Source organism: Trichomycterus rosablanca, chromosome 4 (assembly GCF_030014385.1).
Source record: "Trichomycterus rosablanca isolate fTriRos1 chromosome 4, fTriRos1.hap1, whole genome shotgun sequence".
Classification (NCBI taxonomy): domain Eukaryota; kingdom Metazoa; phylum Chordata; class Actinopteri; order Siluriformes; family Trichomycteridae; genus Trichomycterus; species Trichomycterus rosablanca.
This window is the reverse complement of record NC_085991.1, coordinates 32429073-32448808: the sequence shown is the minus strand read 5'-3', so window position 1 is coordinate 32448808 and position 19736 is coordinate 32429073. Positions and strand designations below refer to the sequence as shown.

Below are 19736 nucleotides of genomic sequence, written 5' to 3'. Positions count from 1 at the left end.
TTTGGCATTGGCACGAGTGACCAAAGGTTTGGCTATAGCAGCCCGGCCGTGTATATTGACCCTGTGGAGCTCCCGACGGACAGTTCTGGTGGAAACAGGAGAGTTGAGGTGCACATTTAATTCTGCCGTGATTTGGGCAGCCGTGGTTTTATGTTTTTTAGATACAATCCGGGTTAGCACCCGAACATCCCTTTCAGACAGCTTCCTCTTGCGTCCACAGTCAATCCTGTTGGATGTGGTTTGTCCTTCTTGGTGGTATGCTGACATTACCCTGGATACCGTGGCTCTTGATACATCACAAAGACTTGCTGTCTTGGTCACAGATGCGCCAGCAAGACGTGCACCAACAATTTGTCCTCTTTTGAACTCTGGTATGTCACCCATAATGTTGTGTGCATTGCAATATTTTGAGCAAAACTGTGCTCTTACCCTGCTAATTGAACCTTCACACTCTGCTCTTACTGGTGCAATGTGCAATTAATGAAGATTGGCCACCAGACTGGTCCAATTTAGCCATGAAACCTCCCACACTAAAATGACAGGTGTTTCAGTTATTTTGTTCAACCCCTGTATATACGTATATATATATATATATACACACACAGCACTGCAGTGACAAGGACATGATGGTGGTGTGTTAGTGTGTGTTGTGCTGGTACAAGTGGATCAGACTTGTGTGTGTGTGTGTGTGTGTGTGTGTGTGTGTGTGTGTGTGTGTGTGTGTTAACCTAGTATTAGAGAAATACCTGTGGCAGTGTTTGCTCGCTTCAGTTCTCCCCCAGCCCTTCCTAGTACATTGACTTTAACGAAAAACAGATTCTATTTCCTGTGAGGTACAGTAGAAGATTGATTAGCTTTCTCTAGTTACTCAGTACACGGCCGTACATGAACAGAGCGCACATAAAAGCACATTATAGTGATGTCATGTTCTCTCATCACAGTGTATTTTTTGTTGTAACAGGACTACTGTTCCACTCCGCAAAACATATATAAATGAGCTAACCACAAGTCCAGCTTTCAGGTTGAGTAGGATAATTGACCCAGTCATGACCGTTCACCCACTGAGTGCAGTTCACTCCTGACTGTAAATACTTAGAATTTATTCTTCATGATTATAAGGCTTTCACCGTTTTGTAGTGTCACTCATCATTCTACAGAAAACATTTCCAGTGGCAGAAGCAGCGTTTTTACACAGCTCTAGCTGATGCTTGGCATTGCTCATGGTAACTGTCAGCATGTGTTTGGTTGCTCAGAAGATCTTATCTTGTTGACCTTGCTCAGTAGTTCAGAAGTGGGGATTGAGTGTTGCAATAGGGGACATGGAAGTGTTATAATCTGCTATAGGGTGCGTTCACATGAGAAGTGGCAAAAATGCTTTTGCACCAGCTGTGCCATTGCTTTCTTGTTCGTGTTGTTTTTTTAGTACATTAAACCACATTAAGCTTTTTTTTTCTTACAATTAGCATTTTAGGCTCACAATTTCTCAAGACCTCGAGCTATAACACAAGTTTAAAAGTGAAGCAGTGAGGAAAATACATTTAAACATTAGGGGTGGGCGATAAAATATTGTTCACGATAATAGTTGTAAATTTGATATGATTTTTGCCAAAGTGTGATATTGTTAGCAAACGTGCGTCACTCGCTCTCAAGCGCGTAACAGTGAAATAATGGCGACCAATGCAGAGAGTAGTACCGGACAAACTAGTCCCTAAAAGGGGAGCTACATCACTAGTGTGAAAGTTTTTCGGATACAGAAGTTCAGACTCCAAACAAACGACTGTAACTTGCAAAACGTACAAAAATACGATGACAGCAAACAGTGGCATCACATGTATTTCAGAGATTCTGCTGGTTTGTTTAATATAAATGTTGTCAATATGAATACAAATACAGCCTGTAATAATACAAAATATAAACACTGTAATTAGTCAGAATTGATCAGAACTACAATGTTTTGTGTTTTTAAGAGAACTTATAAACAATATAAGGTAAAATACGGGCGGTGGTCTTCCATTGTACTTTAAGTTTACATTATATCGTATCGTATATCACCACTTCTCAAAAGCATATGGAGATATGAGTTTTTTAGCCATGTCGCCCAGCCCTACTGAAAGTGATGTTTAATTTAATGTACATGTAGTAACATTTGTACCTTAGATTTCCTGAGTGTCTGCAAAACAAAGGTGTTTTTAAAATAAACTTTTTAAAAGTGTTCTTATATATCGCTAGTAAATATCGTTAACGCAAAAATATCCCAAAATATCGTGATATTATTTAAAGGCCATATCGCCCACCCCTACTAAACATAGATACATGCTTTCAGAGTGAATTTGACAGTTATTCCACACAAATGCAGATTCGTCTCATATTCACACTTTGATGATGTTTTATTGCATCACTTAAGCCAAGTGCTGAGCAAAGCAGCTCTTCTCATGTGAATGCGCCCTTAGCACTGAGAGGGAGATGATTTCTAAGCAAAAGTGCAGTCTGGGAAATGTGATGTAGCTGATTACAAGACTGTATGGCTTCAGTTTGTTTCCCCCATATTATTTACCCTATTGCAATTCTGTTACTGCTGGCATTAATCCTCCAGTTAGCTGCAAAGCTAGGATTTGTAGTGAGCACTTTGTACATGAGGACTTCTGTCTGCGTGCAGTTAATGTGAACAGACTGGAAAAAAAAAGTAGTCATGGTGTCTATTTTTGATGTCACGTGACATACAGTATACCCGCCATGGACATGGCAGTTAACTTGCATCCATTTTTTTTGTAAAGCAAAGTTTGTTTGTTTGTTTATTAGGATTTTAACGTCATGTTTTACACTTTGGTTACATTCATGACAGGAACTGAAGTTCTCATTACACAAGATTTATCAGTTTACAAGGTTATATCCAACACAGTCCTGGACAATTTAGTATCTCCAATTCACCTCACTTGCAAGTCTTTAGACTGTGGGAGGAAACCGGAGCACCCGGAGGAAAACCATGCAGACAACGGGAGAACATACAAACTCCACACAGAAAGGACCCGGACCGCCCCACCTGGGTATCGAACCCAGGACCTTCTTGCTGTGAGGCGACAGTGCTACCCACTGAGCCACCGTGCCGCCCTAAGCAAAGTTATCAATATCACAAGCTTGCTAACTAACTAGCAGCCATACTAGGTTCCTTATGAGCATTATTATAAGCATGTCAGCTTAACTTAGTGATTTCAAACATTACTCTGTGCCCTTTCACATGGTGCAATCATTAGCTAAGGTTACAATACCTGCTGCTGAAGGGCTGCTCTAGGGTCTCCGCATGGACTTTACGTAGGGAGAGCATGGACACCTCCAAGATGCCCCCCAACTGGTGTTGCCCACCCTCTCTACTCCTCGGGGATTCGATGGCAGCTCCTCTGCACAAACTTGAGTTCGTACAGTTACTCTCCTCCTCACTGGCTCGAATGCAGAAGCCACTGGGTTTCTCCAAATTCCCTCAGAAGACAGTTCAGTTTCATCTTCTGCCATAACATGACTGAAGCAACAATCACTTTTTTTCCTCGAAATTTTAGACAACTTACTGTGACTGGGGTATAACTAACGAACCTAATGATGTAGTCACTGACACATTGGCTACATGGCACGAGCCTGAGAGAAAACATAATTCAACTTAAAGCATGAATCTTTCTGAAGTGAATGCGTAATGTTTTACATCATTTTTTTCCCCCAAAAAATAAACTTTAACTGCAACATGTCCTGATTAAATGGCAAGTTTTATTTGTTCACACTGGTTGTTATTTATATTGGGAGGTTTGACCTAAATTGTGGTATAATAATACATTACCAACCAGTAAATATTACTAAATCAACTGATGGTTTTAATCAATCACTAGAAGACATCACTGGTTTGTGGGTTTAGACCAGCAGCATTTCTTGATGGCACAAACCAATTGGTTTGGAAAAGCAAGAAATCATTTTAAATGGTTACCATTTAGGATTGAGTGATGCTGTTAAAAGCAGTTATTTTATCAGTTGTTTCTAAGCACTCTTGGTTTATAGTTCTGTGATGAGTGTATGTCAGTGTCAGATGTCCACTATAGTTTGCTGGCCTTATTTTACCTGGTTCTATTTTGGTAAGCAGATACAATATCTTGCCACAATTATGTGGACACCTAAACATTAGCTTGTTGGACATCCCATTTCAAAACCATGACCATTATGTTTTTTTTGCAGCCATAACTGCCTCCATTCTTACAGGCTTTCAACAAGATTTTAGAATTTGTCTGAAATTTGTGCCTATTTAGTCAGTAGAGAGAAATTGATGTTGGATGAGAAGGCTTGGTTCTTATTGAAATTTTCAGTACATCCCAAATGGGTTTGAGAGCAGGAATCTTGACAACCTGACATTCCTTGATTGCTACTAAATATGCATCTTGCAAGGTACACAGAGGGTCATGTAGTGCAGAGGATGATGAGCCATTGTGCCAGATGCTGTACGATGCGTACGTTCTTTACAGCTTTTTAATGGCATCCAACTTAACACTTCCTGACTCCTCACAATGTCATTTTCATCTGTTTGCGTCATCCTACGTTGATTCTTTTTGTGTATATTTCAATGCCTTAAAAAGAATGATGGGCATAGCACCAGACCTCTTAAATGTTCTCAGAAAACCACACTGCTGGCTTGTTGATCACATTGTCTCGTCTAAAATAGACACACTAAACCAGAAAGACAAGAGTTTTATAGTTTTCCTCATCCCTTTTCAGATTTTACTATGGACCACTATGTTTCTTCCTCAAGGGTTAGAACCTTTACCCCTCTCTTGTACTTGGTGGGAATGTGGGTTTCCCGTTTAGTTTTTCTGCTGACTATGAGTTGAGCCCACCATGCCTAAAATTCCTTCCAGTCCTTTTGAATAGTTTGTGTGCTTACAGAACAATGTGGGCTTTGGCTCTGGTCACGATGATGTGCGGTCATTGTCCTCTCATTGGCCACTTTTTGGCCCCTTAAAACACTTTGTGTATTATACACCTTGGTTATACAGAAGGAGGAGGAAGGTTTTTTGTTGTTCGGTCCTGTGAATGGTTTAAGCTCAATGTATCTGCTGGTTTGGAACCGTCCTGGGAAAAGTTAATAATTAAAGAAACCTTGTGGCTGATTTTGTCTTCTTTTGGGTTCATTCATAGCTTAATAATTACTGCTCACCATGAATCAGATTTTTCCCATACTGCTGCCAACAACTGAACAAATGGTTTGAGGATTTGTGTATTTTAACTGTGCTTCTCATGAAAATTTACTTACAGTTGTTGAAATAAAAATTGTACATATTTGAATGCCTCTGCTACTGTAATTTTTGTTTAGCTGAGAGATTAAAACATAAACCTTTGTTTAAATAAGAATTATGAAATGAAGGTTTGTTGTGGGTTTTGTAAACATATGAACAAATCCGCTGTTGATAATCGCATTCATTAACTTTGAGTTAGTTTGGTGGTGTAGAAAAATCTCTGATGTATTTGAGCTTTTTTTTAATCCTTGTTATTCATTATGATTGGGTAGCACGGTGGCTTGGTCTGTAGCCCTGTCACCTGACAGCAAGCCCGGGTTTGATTCCCAGGTGGAGCTGTTTGGGTCCTTTTTGTGTGGAGTTTGCATGTTCTTCCCATGGCTGTTACCCCTTTTCCACTAACTTGATTTTGAACCGGTTCCGTGTGTTTCCACCGAAAAAAAGAGGTTCCAGACAGCGAACTAGCGGGCCAATCTGGCACCACAGAATACTTGGTTTTTCAGCACGAACCGTGACGTAATCGGTGGGCATGTCAAAGTGTAGAGGTTTGGGTGCTTTGCTAAACCACTGTTCTGGTGTTTCGTATGGAGCTTGACGCTGAATTTTTATCTTTTAAAGTTCACCTGATTAAATTTTGAGCCAGTTTGGCGCTGATATTTTCAAAGCGCCTTAAAAAAAAAAGAACTGTGTGATATGACGTAGTAAAAGTTACGAAGTTACGACAGTACGAAAAATGCTTAACGTGAAAAATAAAGCGTAACGTGGCTTGTACTAAAACAACGGCCGATGATTTTGGGCAGTACAGGGCACTTATAACCAGTAATAACGGAGAGAAATGTAGTGTTTCGATGTCATAATTTTAGTGCATTCAGCCACGTTACGCTTTATTTTTTAGATGAAGCTTTTTCGACTCTCCTGAGAAGATTCAGAACCCCAAGCTGCATAAACACCACACATCAAGTAAATCCAGCTAAACACAGATACATGTTAGAGTAGATTTAATGGTTATTTCACACAGATGAATGTTCGTGTTGTGGAAATTTAGTGATGTTTTATTGCTTAAGCCGAGCACTGAGCAAATCGGCTATTTGCGCCGAGAGTTGCGGTGAAAGCGAAGTGCAAAACGCTTCTCACGTCAGTGAACTAAAGAAAACAACAACTGCGACAAACACGTCTGCGTCTTCTTATTACCAATAGCTGATCGATGCTTTTTGCATAAAAACGAACATCTGTAACAACAGCACAAATGCTCGCACATAATCTACACGCTCCGCCATGATATTACTACTCTTAACTTTCGTTAAGCAACGCCCACCGTTGATGACGCAGGCTTGGTTCTCAAAAACTGGTGGAAACGCGTGTCGGTTCTCTACAGAACACCAAGGTTCTAAGAAACCTGAACAGAACCGGTTCAAGAACCATGGTTCTTTTGGTGGAAAAGCGCTATGTGTGGGTTTCCTTCTGGAGCTCCGGTTCCTCCCACGGTCCAAAGACATGCAAGTGAATTGAAGATGTAAAATTGTCCATGACTGTGTTTGACATTGAAAACTTGATCTGATGTAACCGGTAACTATTTGATACAAATTTGTAGAAAATGTGGCTTGTGATGTTTTTTCATTTACACATTTTATCTGGTGTACTTCTTCTGTAGAAGTCTTCTGTGTATTTTACTTCTGAATGATATAAGGTTTTTGTAGGTTGTTTGGGAGAAAAGCAGCATTTTTACACTAAAATTTGCAGCACAGATTTGGTCCATATCACCCTATAAATACTGGATTCATATCTTTACCAGTAGATGTTGGTAATTAGGCTGTCCTAAGACACATTCCGAACACTTTAACAGTCACACTATGAATACGTAGATGGAGGCCAAATGCCTCCCTAACCACTTATCAATGAGGTTAGAGTAAGTGCACTGCAGAGTTTTATTTAACTCTATTCGATACCTAATACATTTTCAAAAACAGTGTGATCAGGGTCTGTGTGGGCTTGTGTGTTTTGCAGGCACAGGTACGAAGCTCTCGACACAGTGCAGTCACACGGCAGCAGCGAGCAGGCAACGGGTGGCGACTGCGTAAAGAGCTGGGGTCTGCTACAGAAGTGGATAGGACTGGTGGAGCCCCTCTTTCAGAAGAGAATTCTGGAATACTAGACGTAGAGGATGAGGAGAACGAAGAGGTCAGTGACTGTGAATAAATGTCATGTGATTCTGAATTTGCTAAAGGAGTCAGCCACTTATACGTATACAAGTCAGGCAACGCTGTCTGTGAATCAACCATCTATTACATGTGTGCCTTGACCAGCCAGCAACAGCAATGAGGAACCACCCTCGTGCACAGACAGTTGTGCTTGTTGGATGTACACAACTGATGTTCATGCACAATTGATTGCTGTGACACCTGAGTCCCAACCAAAAACACAACATAAGGCACATTTTCACAGCCACCATTGTCTGATAGGTGGGCTAAAGCTTTGTTTGTTCATTGTGGAAGCATAGAGAGATCGGTCGGGTGTCTACATACAGACGTGATTGGCTTTGTCTGAGGGGGAATGGCCAAGGCTCCGTGATGTATTGGCGTCCTATCTGGGGTATGGTACTGCATTGGGCCCAGTAATTTCAGAGAAGCTGGACCCACCAAGACCCGGACCAGGATAAAGTGGTGGTAAAACACAAAAATGTAAAAAATGTCCCTCTTTTTTTTTATTACCTATTTTTGTGAATTCATCTTGAACTGCTTTATTTGTGGTGGGTCCAGATCCACTGAGAAACATGCACAAGACAGGATTATTGTGGACAGGGTGCCAATCTATTTCAGGGCTCCAACTTTTTTCAAGCAACCCACATTTTGTCCATGATTTTACCTTGACCCAGGCAACACAAAAATGCATTAAAACGAAACACTAAATGAAATATGCTTAATTATTAAGAATGGTGGCAATCTGGTCCCACTGTGGTTTACAAGATGTAAAGTAAAGCCTCCAACTTTTATGTCCAAGTTCATTTTGTGTTTATGTGCATGTTAAAATGAGTTAATTTAGTTATTTCCCATTTTTTGGCTCCTGCCCTAAGACAGCAGTTTTGCAGATGCACGGTCGGCTGATAACACCAGTGAGATTCAAATCCATAATGTAGCAGTTATGGGCTAGTGTAACAGACCACTGAGCCATCCATATAGGGTATGTTACGGCATTGCCTATTAATTCCAGGGACCCTGACCAGGATTACACTGTGTTAAAACATGAAGATGAATGAATACAAAATTTATAAAGAACATCACTGCATGTTTTCACCGTGACCTTATTTATATTATAGGGTTTTTCACTACCTCATCAGATTTGACCAAGCTCGCCGTCACGGTCCTTCATTGTATCTGATTCCACACAGGCTTGTAGAAATGTACCAGTGTGTATGTTGACTCCTGTGACCTTGCGCTGACCTCTTTCCTTTCCTACTTCATTCCTCAATGCACGTACTTTGGTGTTTTTCTAAGACTGGACGAGAGGTACAGTTTGGGCCAGGCTTCTTTCAGCCTGCCTGTCATCTGTTCTAGTGCTTCCTGACAAACATTCCTGCCAAAAAGGGCATTATAGTAGTTACCCGTGAGTGCTGCAACCTCACATTACCTCCTCACCTCCTCTTCAACTTAAAGGCCTAGTCGTAAAAGAAGTTTCCTGAAGGGAAACATTTGCACGCACTGTCCCGACCCTCTCTCGCCACCCAGCCGGCGCTGGTGCTTGTTCGGGTGGGACGTTTGTTTTTTTTGTTTTTTTGCTTGTTCACTCTGGGTTGTTGTTGTTTAGCATTGCTCTTCCTCTCTGAAGCTGTGACCCAGCTGCTTCTTTATTTTCTCTCTTGCCTTTCAGCAGGCACCAGATGAAAGTCGGTCTTATTTCGCTGACAAACCATGACGTCAAAGTCACATGAATTCAGATCTGACAGTTCCGACTGAACTTGCATTGCCACATTTCACATGTGTATTGGGTTTCACTAGCGTATTAAACGACACAACATAGAATTACACTCCAATATTACAATAAGGACCCTGAGTTTGAGCACAAAAACAGCTTAGTTTATTGTGTACTATGATGGTGTTTTAGGGTCACTTAATTTTTGCCTTCAAATTGTAATAAATAATAGTAATTAGTTGAAATACCTAATTAACAAATAATTAACAATAGCATAATAATTAATTATTAACAAATAATTATTAACAAATTATGAAATAATTAACAAATAATTAACAATAGCAGAATACACAGGCTGTCCTCACACTAATGAGGCAGCTACAATACTCCTACAATAACTCAAGATCTCCCCACCATTTCCCCATCACTGGAAACACATATGTATATATTTACATATAGAATATATAGTGTTTTTATTATATTGTTGTAATTACCATACTGTTGTATAATTGTAATTGCATAGCATAGCTAATTTTTTCTATAATTTTCTTATTTTTTCTTTTCTTTACTCTATTTACTGTACTTACTGTACTGGAGCTGCTGTAACACTCAAATTTTCCCCATGGGGATCAATAAAGGAATCTTATCTCTTATCTTATCTTAAACAGTTTATTGCAACACTGTTTCAACGTTTTTATACTAATAAGAGACTGATGCTGATGTGATGTGAAGGAGGTTAATTGCAATCTTCCTGTTGCACACCCTTTGGCCATAACATTTTGACTTTATTCTTAAAGTGTTGAGACTGGGCGGCACAGTGACTCAGTGGGTAGCACTGTCGCCTCACAGCCATTCCCAGGTGGAGCGGTCCGGGTCCTTTCTGTGTGGAGCTTGCATGTTCTTCCCGTGTCTGTGTGGGTTTCCTCCGAAAGCTCCAGTTTCCTCCCACAGTCCAAAGACATGCAGTCAGGTTAATTGGAGATACAAAATTGTCCATGACTGTGTTTGACATTAAACTTGAACTAATGGGAATTATTTGTCCTGTCATGAATGTAACCAAAGTGTGTAAAACATGACTTTAAAATCCTAAGAAAATAAATAAAAAACACCTAAAGTGCTGTAAAACTTAAGAAACTAAAATGAAGACAGTAGTTCATATTTAAAAATGCAATGAGCAGACAGCACAGGGGGTTATCATATAAACATAACAGCTCATTTCTTAACCAAAATGCAAATCCTCTTTACAAATAATTGCCTCATATTACATGTACAGTTCTGCGTACAGTTCTCTGGCCATTTTATTTTGTTCTCCTATACTCTGAAAAAGGTTAAAGTAATTGTCTTTTTTTTTTACCTTATATTTATTCACTGAATAAAACAGCATCAATAATTATTGGTCTGTTCACTATGCATGGCAAGTGATTGAGCTCAGGGCCTGCGATTGTGGAATTATACCAGTAACCCTAAAACTAATTGTCCAGTTCCTTAATTGCTGGGATACATATGTTTCTAAAATGCAGTTTTTGCTGGATCAAGTGCATCTGAATCAAGCATCTGGCTCACTGAATCTCTTTTCTCTAGGTGCCGGGTGCTCAGGAACTAGTGGACTTTTCACCTGTGTACCGCTGTCTGCACATCTACAGTGTACTGGTGAGTAATCTCGTCTGTCAGTCCAAAAACAACACAGCACTCAGAGCAGCTTGATACGTCTCAAAGCCAGTCCTGCTCTCTCTGGGCTTTGTAGTCATACTGAGCTATGTTGCACGCTACCAGTTTCTGTCAAACCCCACTTCTCCTGACCATTTGCTTTGCTTTGAATTTTTCATGAAATGTACATGGTTATAAATTGCTGTTATATCTTTATAATGTGAATTCTTATAGTGTGTACTATTACTCTTGATCTTTCTAATGAGCTACTGAGACTTTAATTTCCTTCCTTAATAAAGTATCTATCTATCTCTATCTATCTATCTATCTATCTCTCTCTCTCTACCTACCTACCTACCTACCTACCTACCCATCTATTCATCTATCTGTACGCTACATGACCAACAGTATAGGGACACTCATCTTTGTTGCGTTCAGTGGTTTCAGTCACGCTTTTTGCAGACAGGTGTATAAAATCATTCCTATCAAATCAGTCAGCTTTCATCTTTGTGGCAGCAGTTTGGAAAAGGCACTGTCCTACTTCAGCCTGACTGTGTTTTGGTCAAGACCTGGTTTGATGATTTTGGTGGGAAAGAACTGCCGAGAGGACATGCTTCAATGCCATTAAAAACCTTTGTGATGAATTGAAAAGTTGAGCATTCAACATACAGTGGCTAATCTTACAAATTGTGTCACGAACCATGAAATAAGCCTTGTTCCTCGTAATATGCAGCTTAAAGTTTGTGTTTAGCGATTTAACATTTTCCATTCACGTAGCATTCAGGTGCCTCATATTTACTGGTTAATTTGCACTATGAGGCGGTCCTAGCTATCCTATGGCAATTCAGGTAGCTATCGGTTAGTCAAAATGTCCAAGATGTTGAAGTCTACTGCTCGGGTAACTGAGCCTGGAAAATTCCCAACCGGTTCTGTGGACGCAGAGGGGGTGTGTCAAAACACAGACGAGAATTTTCTTGCATTGTTGCTGGATGTTCTAGGTTTACATTCAACTATTAAGGTGGACTGTGTTGTGTGTTTTAGCTTCCAGTTATCATTCAGTTATGAGTGTTATTTAATGACTGCCGTGAAATGTGGCACTTGTCTTTGAAAATCCGTGAAATCGTAGATTTTTGAAAAACAAGGTCCGTGAAATTAAGCAAATTTTCCCACGAATGTAGTAGTACTGTAACTATGAAATATTGTGGAAGGCCTTCTCGGAACACCTGGTATCATTGTACATGGTGGGTAGGGGGCCACTCCATTTTAAAGGCCATGGTTTTCAAATTGGATGTTCATTGAAGTCATGGTTTGTGGTTCATGTACTTTTGGTCGAATAGTGTTCTTATGAATGTACCAAATGATTAATTAATACCTGCATTGGAGCCTACATTAGCCTTAATGTTACTAAATATTTGGTCTCATTAGGTGATTTTGTAATGTCCTTGTAGTTTCTTTGAGCTGGGCTAGCGTATTTAACTTCTGTGCCACCCAAACTAGCTGTAATCTGTTGCTAACTAGGCAGCTGTTCCAATAAGCTGTAATATTTGTATTTTTTCATCATTTCATTAACTTGCTGGCTAACTCATGATATTTAGACTTGTCCAAACTACATTAAGAATGTTTGCTTGATTTTACCCAAGATTGTGAAATAAGATGAGACTAAACTAAAACCATTTGCTTTCCTTTAAACTTTTTCTGAAATTTATGGAAGGGTTTCTTATTTTAGTCCTATAGTATTAGTATTCCACATGGGACCTGGACATTAGTACAATAGCTTTTGAGTTGAGTGTGGGTGAGAATGGCATGTGAATAGAAGAGGAAATGTCGCTCTGGAGACTTCAATGGGCACGGAGGATAGTGGGAAAATGAAGGAATTTGGTGGTAGAGTACAAAGTGAGTATGTGGACAGCCATAGCTATGCAGACATGCTTTGTAACATTGAGGACACAGAGCCGGGGCCTGAGGTTAAGCCACGGTGAGTGAAGACAGGAGGCAGTAAACAATAGGGAGAAGTTGTTTATGATTTTTTTTTTCTGAAGGTGCAAACAAATTTGTGTTTTCTTTTTTTGCGTGCCAGGCCAGGAACTGGCACCGGGGTTTCAACTTTCAACAGAAACATAGTATTTCTGAAGCGGAGATAAAAATGTACACATCACTTATTCCAGGGTTGAACAAGTTATTTGTTAGTCCACTGGGCAATTAAATCCTCTGAAATAAAGGTTTCTTGAGGTTCCTTGCTTGGAAAAATGGTTCTAGGAATCATTGCAATAAAACATTTTTATTATGTGAAAGGCTGTTTTGTGATGTAAAATAGATTGTTTAGTCTCATCTTATTTCACCATCTCTCTAAAATCAAAATGTTGGGAATTAATGTTAAGTATGAATTCTCACAGTTTCATACTGTTTTTGTAGTGTCTGTACAGTGCTAGAAGTTTTTCTAAATAACATGAGTTAGCCAGCAAGTTCATGAAATAATGTAGAAATAGAAATATGAGATCTTATTGGATCAGATTAGATTAGAGCTAGTTTGGGTGGCACAGCAGTAAAATCTGCTAGCCTACTACTGGTGATATCCGGGGTTTAAATCTCAGCTGTGCTGTTGGCCAGTTGGCCGTCCATCAGACATGATTCCATTCAATCCACAAGCTTTCTATAATCTCATAGCACAAAGCTGGTTTGACAGTGTGCTTTCTTGAACATGTCCTTGGTGTTACTTGTATTCATGACATGCCAGATTTGTATCTAAACACATGAACTGTTTCAGTAAAGGCCCATTAACAAGTCCTCCAAATCACATTATTCTCATTTTTAGTCCCATTTTTAGAAATGGTAACTATCTAAGATGCAGCCTTACTATAAATCCTTAATGACAGAACAAAGGTTTTATGTGCTGAGCTGCCCTCTAGAGCAGTGAATCCCAACCTTTTTTGCACCATGGACCGATTTCATATAAGATATAATTTCATGGATTGGGGGGGGGGGGGGGGGGGGGTTAATAATATTACTCAAAAACGATGTAAAATGAGCTTTTTTTCTCACTGCAGCGAGACGCTGCTCCCACCTAGGGGTGACAATAAGACAATAGCATCCGAAATAGAAGCAGTGAAAACTGCTTTTTAGCGTCTCTAATTATTCATTCTTTCTGTGCGGCCCGGTAATGAATAGCCCACGGACCGGTACTGATCCACTGCCCGGGGGTTGAGGACCACTGCTCTAGAGGATCAAGGTAGTTGCCAACGAGTGGTATATTGGTAGCTATTAGCACATTCCTATTGTCTAGTACTCTATGGTTCAGTGATCTCACATTTAGTAGTTGTTTCTATGGCCATGTGTCCTGTACTGTACCTAAGTACCCATGCTGAATTTGGTTACCATTCTTGGGCAGAACAAAAAAACAGTGCAGATCGTTGATCTGTCCAATGCAAAAGTAACAGAATCAACTCTGACACAAGACGATACCAGTGCCATATTCAAAATTTTACTGCAGTAGATTTGGGCGACACATTGGCTCAGTGGGTAGCACTGCATTATCTCCCGGTGTCTGAATGGGTTTCCCTCGGGAGCTTCGGTTTCCTCCCACAGTCCAAAGACGTGCAAGAGAGGTAAATTGGAGATACAAAATGGTCCATGACTGTGTTTGACATTAAAGACTTGAACTGATGAATCTTGAGTAACCAGTAGCTACAGTACCTGTCTTGTCATGAATGTTACCAAAGTGTGTAAAACACCAAAGTGTGTAAAACATGACGTCCTAATAAATAAATATACTGCAGTAGATTTTATTTACTTGACTATTACAGAGCTACACAAAAGAAAGACCACAAGAATCGTAGCAATCCTATTTTTATTTTCAATATTTGCTCTTGAGAAATGAGAATTTAAATGCCATCACAGCTCCATCTTCATGAAGTCCTCTTACTTTTATGGGTACACTTGTGCAATTGGAAACAGACAAGCTCATAATCGTACGGATCGTTCTAGATTCGGATGTGTACTGGAGGGCTCAGAGCACAGCTTAAGAATAAGAGGAAGAGAAATTGCGACCGGAGGTTATAAAACATGACCTCTGTATCGTAGGCTCTTTTCACCTCTCATTGTTGTGGCATTTCCATGTTACTCAGGCTGAATGATCCTTCTGGTATTTCCCTCTGTTCTGTTTTCTCTTTTCTCAACTGACTCACTCTCTTAAGAGAGCCAATCGGAGTCTCTTTTAAACTCAGCCAGAAACAATAAACTCTCATGTCCTTTTGGCCTTTGTTTGAAACGCTGCATCGGACCCAGCCAAGAGCCATCAGGGACATCGCTCGCAGCCAAGATTGCAGATCAAGGTCATGCATTGATTTTGATGAATGGCAGACTTCACAGACTACCAGAGACCTCCAGTGTTGGAGACCAGTCTGTCTCTGTGTGTCTCTGTGATCCTGGTGTGGATCACACATGCTGAAGAACTCTCAATCTTCAAGACAATGTTTGTCATTCAATTAAAAATATCTCATTCAAATCCAGACTTGACTTACAAAAAATTCTAAGTACACACCCAACTTTCTCTGGTTGGCATTCCTGCTTTTTGCTGCATTTTCTCAGCTCAAGTTTGAAGACTACCATGAACTTTGTAACCATGCTATTGTATTTTGATTTATTGTTATGTTAGAATACTCAGCTATACTCAGGAATCATCTTTTTGGTTGTGTTGAAGAATTTTGTTGTCATGTTTCTTCAACTCATCGCAAAACCTCTCTCTACAATTTTAACTTTTGATTTCTGCTTTATAATTGAAACTGCATTTTACTGCACATTCATTCATTCAGTTCATTCATTCATTTTTTCATTCATAAATTCAATTCCTTATTCATTTATAACTGCACTGTAGAGACTTGTGTGTTATGATTTGAGTGTCTCCACATATGCCTTTCTTGTGGTGTTGGACTTGCTACAGTTATCCAGTGCATGTAAAGTACAGGTACCTTTCGGTTCTGTTTTCGTATTTGTACTGTTGAATGGTTATACTTTTATTGTTTTATATTGCCACTGGGGCTTCAATTTCCTTTAGAATCAATAAAGTGTCTCTGTCTGTCTGTCTGTCTGTCTGTCTATCCATCTCTCTATCTATCCATCTATCCATCCTTCCATCCATCCGTATGTCTGTCTGTCTGTCTGTCTGTCTGTCTGTCTGTCTGTCTGTCTGTCTGTCCATAAGCTAGCAAAAGTTTACATGCTATTGTATTTTGAATACCCAGCTATACTCAAGAATCATCTTTTTGGTTGTGTTGAACAATTTTGCTGTCATGTTTCTTTAACTCATCGCAAAACCTCTCTACATGTAAATTATTTTTTTTTATTTATTTATTTTTTTTTATTTTTTTTATTATATTTTTAAATAATAATTTAGCGCGTCCAATTTCATCCCATCAATCATCCTCTCACTAATGCCGGTCCCTGCTCCTGGTCAGGGCTGACGAGGCCGTTCCACGCCTCCTCTGAAACATGCACAGCCAATCGACCGTCTTAGCACCCACACTTGACGAGTGCAGCTCGGCAGAGCACCGTGCACGGAGGATCACACACTCCACCGCACCCCCTCCCGTCTCCATGCAGGCGCCACCGACCAGCCAGCAGAGGGCGCAACCCCCCCAGTCCTGAGAGAGTATCCCGTCCGGTCTCAAATCCCGCGTGTCTTTTACCGCTGCGCCACCTGAGCGGCTCTACATGTAATTTTAACTTTTGATTTCTGCTTTATAATTGAAACTGCATTTCACTGCACATTCATTCAATTCATTCATTCATTTTTTCATTCATAAATTCAATTCATTCTTCATTTATAACTGCACTGTAGAGACTTGTGTGTTATGATTTGAGTGTCTCCACAAATATGCCTTTCTTGTGGTGTTGGACTTGCTACAGTTATCCAGTACGTGTAAAGGGTCCCAAGCCCGTATAAATAGGGAGGGTTGTGTCAAGGGAAGGGCATCCGGCGTAAAAAAAAAAACTGTGCCAAATCAATGCGGATCATGATCCGCCGAGAGCCGACCCCGCAACCGAACGGGACAAAGGCCGAGAAACAAACAAACAAAAATTTCACCAAGGGCCTTAAACATTTTCACAAGACTGCATATCGACATTAAAATGTCAATAGCAATAAATAGTTATTCTTATGAAATCAACAGTACTGGCCATAAGCTGCTGATTATTAAAATTACATTTAAGCCGCTTAGGTGGCGCAGCGATAAAATATGCTAGCACACCAGAGCAGGGATTTCGAATACATCGTATCGAATCTCTGCTCTGCTGTCTGGCTGGGCTGGGTGGCCATATGAACAACGTTTGGCTGTTGTTCATACAGGGTTAGGGAGCCGGATAGGGACCTCATAACTGATGCACTTACGACCTCTGCTGGCAGGTTGATGGCGTCTGCACAGAGTAGAGGAATAATGTTGATCAGTGTGCACAGGGCTGATTTGCGTATGAACTCGGCTGGTGCAGGTGAAAAAATGCAGTCGGCTACTGCTCACATGTCGAAGGGGGTGTGTGTCAGTTCGCTCCACCAATCAGGGGTGGGGGTCAGCACCAGTAGAGAGGAAGCATAATGCAATTGGGTAAAAATTGGACGTGCTAAAAAATCGGGAGAAAAAGGGAGACAATGCATTAAAAAAATTACATTTAGTGCTAAAAGCCAAAACGGAGAGGATGAGGAGGAGCTTTTTTCCATAAGCTATTCGAGTCCTCAACCAAAATAGCATTCAGGACTAAATTTACACAACTTGCACAATCTAATTTATATATATATATATATATATATATATATATATATATATATATATATATATATATATATATATATATATATATATATATATATATATACAGTGTATCACAAAAGTGAGTACACCCCTCACATTTCTGCAAATATTTCATTATATCTTTTCATGGGACAACACTATAGACATGAAACTTGGATATAACTTAGAGTAGTCAGTGTACAGCTTGTATAGCAGTGTAGATTTACTGTCTTCTGAAAATAACTCAACACACAGCCATTAATGTCTAAATAGCTGGCAACATAAGTGAGTACACCCCACAGTGAACATGTCCAAATTGTGCCCAAATGTGTCGTTGTCCCTCCCTGGTGTCATGTGTCAAGGTCCCAGGTGTAAATGGGGAGCAGGGCTGTTAAATTTGGTGTTTTGGGTACAATTGTCTCATACTGGCCACTGGATATTCAACATGGCACCTCATGGCAAAGAACTCTCTGAGGATGTGAGAAATAGAATTGTTGCTCTCCACAAAGATGGCCTGGGCTATAAGAAGATTGCTAACACCCTGAAACTGAGCTACAGCATGGTGGCCAAGGTCATACAGCGGTTTTCCAGGACAGGTTCCACTCGGAACAGGCTTCGCCAGGGTCGACCAAAGAAGTTGAGTCCACGTGTTCGGCGTCATATCCAGAGGTTGGCTTTAAAAAATAGACACATGAGTGCTGCCAGCATTGCTGCAGAGGTTGAAGACGTGGGAGGTCAGCCTGTCAGTGCTCAGACCATACGCCGCACACTGCATCAACTTGGTCTGCATGGTCGTCATCCCAGAAGGAAGCTGACGCACAAGAAAGCCCGCAAACAGTTTGCTGAAGACAAGCAGTCCAAGAACATGGATTACTGGAATGCCCTGTGGTCTGACGAGACCAAGATAAACTTGTTTGGCTCAGATGGTGTCCAGCATGTGTGGCGGCGCCCTGGTGAGAAGTACCAAGACAACTGTATCTTGCCTACAGTCAAGCATGGTGGTGGTAGCATCATGGTCTTGGGCTGCATGAGTGTTGCTGGCACTGGGGAGCTGCAGTTCATTGAGGGAAACATGAATTCCAACATGTACTGTGACATTCTGAAACAGAGCATGATCCCCTCCCTTCGAAAACTGGGCCTCATGGCAGTTTTCCAACAGGATAACGACCCCAAACACAACCTCCAAGATGACAACTGCCTTGCTGAGGAAGCTGAAGGTAAAGGTGATGGACTAAACCCAATTGAGCACCTGTGGCGCATCCTCAAGTGGAAGGTGGAGGAGTTCAAGGTGTCTAACATCCACCAGCTCCGTGATGTCATCATGGAGGAGTGGAAGAGGATTCCAGTAGCAACCTGTGCAGCTCTGGTGAATTCCATGCCCAGGAGGGTTAAGGCAGTGCTGGATAATAATGGTGGTCACACAAAATATTGACACTTTGGGCACAATTTGGACATGTTCACTGTGGGGTGTACTCACTTATGTTGCCAGCCATTTAGACATTAATGGCTGTGTGTTGAGTTATTTTCAGAAGACAGTAAATCTACACTGCCAGGGCTCTAGAGTGCGACCAATTTGGTCGCACATGCGACCTAATTTCTCAATGGTGCGACTAAAAAAAATCTCAGGTCGCACCGGTGCGACCAGGCGTCAGAGGGGAAAAAAAAAAACAACAGACACACATTAGTCAAATAACAATACATGTAGTCAAAATACGCAGTGAGTGCACCGCAAGCGATTTTGGGAATCTGTGTAAAAGATTCAGTAAAGCCGATAATATAATGCACTGCATTTCAGATTACACTCTAACACACACACAAACATATACATATAATTTTAAATATACACACACATATAAATAGATATACACACATACATACACATTTACTCTATTATTTTTATAAGTGTGCTATAATTAGTCTGTAATACTATAATTAACTGTAAAGAAGACAGTGGCCGGCAATAGTATATTTGTGACTGGTTCTAATACATTTCGAATTGAAAGGCTGAAAAAGCACAATGCATCTATAAAACACATTACATGCCGCGATAAATGCACTGCCCAAGTGTCCCCTCTCCCCACTGCCCTTCATTGTCAGGCAGCAGCAAACAGATCATCAGACGAGGCCATGTTGACCAGATTGT

The 19736-nt window shown here is 40.5% G+C and overlaps 1 protein-coding gene across 1 annotated transcript in view; it reads left to right on the top strand.

Moving 5' to 3' along the window:
* exoc6b (exocyst complex component 6B) overlaps positions 1-19736 on the top strand; it is a 174948-nt gene that overhangs the window by 51947 nt on the left and 103265 nt on the right. Inside the window, exons 7-8 of the mRNA XM_062993202.1 lie at positions 7269-7442; positions 10752-10820. Of these exons, the coding sequence (XP_062849272.1) occupies positions 7269-7442; positions 10752-10820 (243 nt within the window). The remainder of the gene's footprint in view (positions 1-7268; positions 7443-10751; positions 10821-19736) is intronic.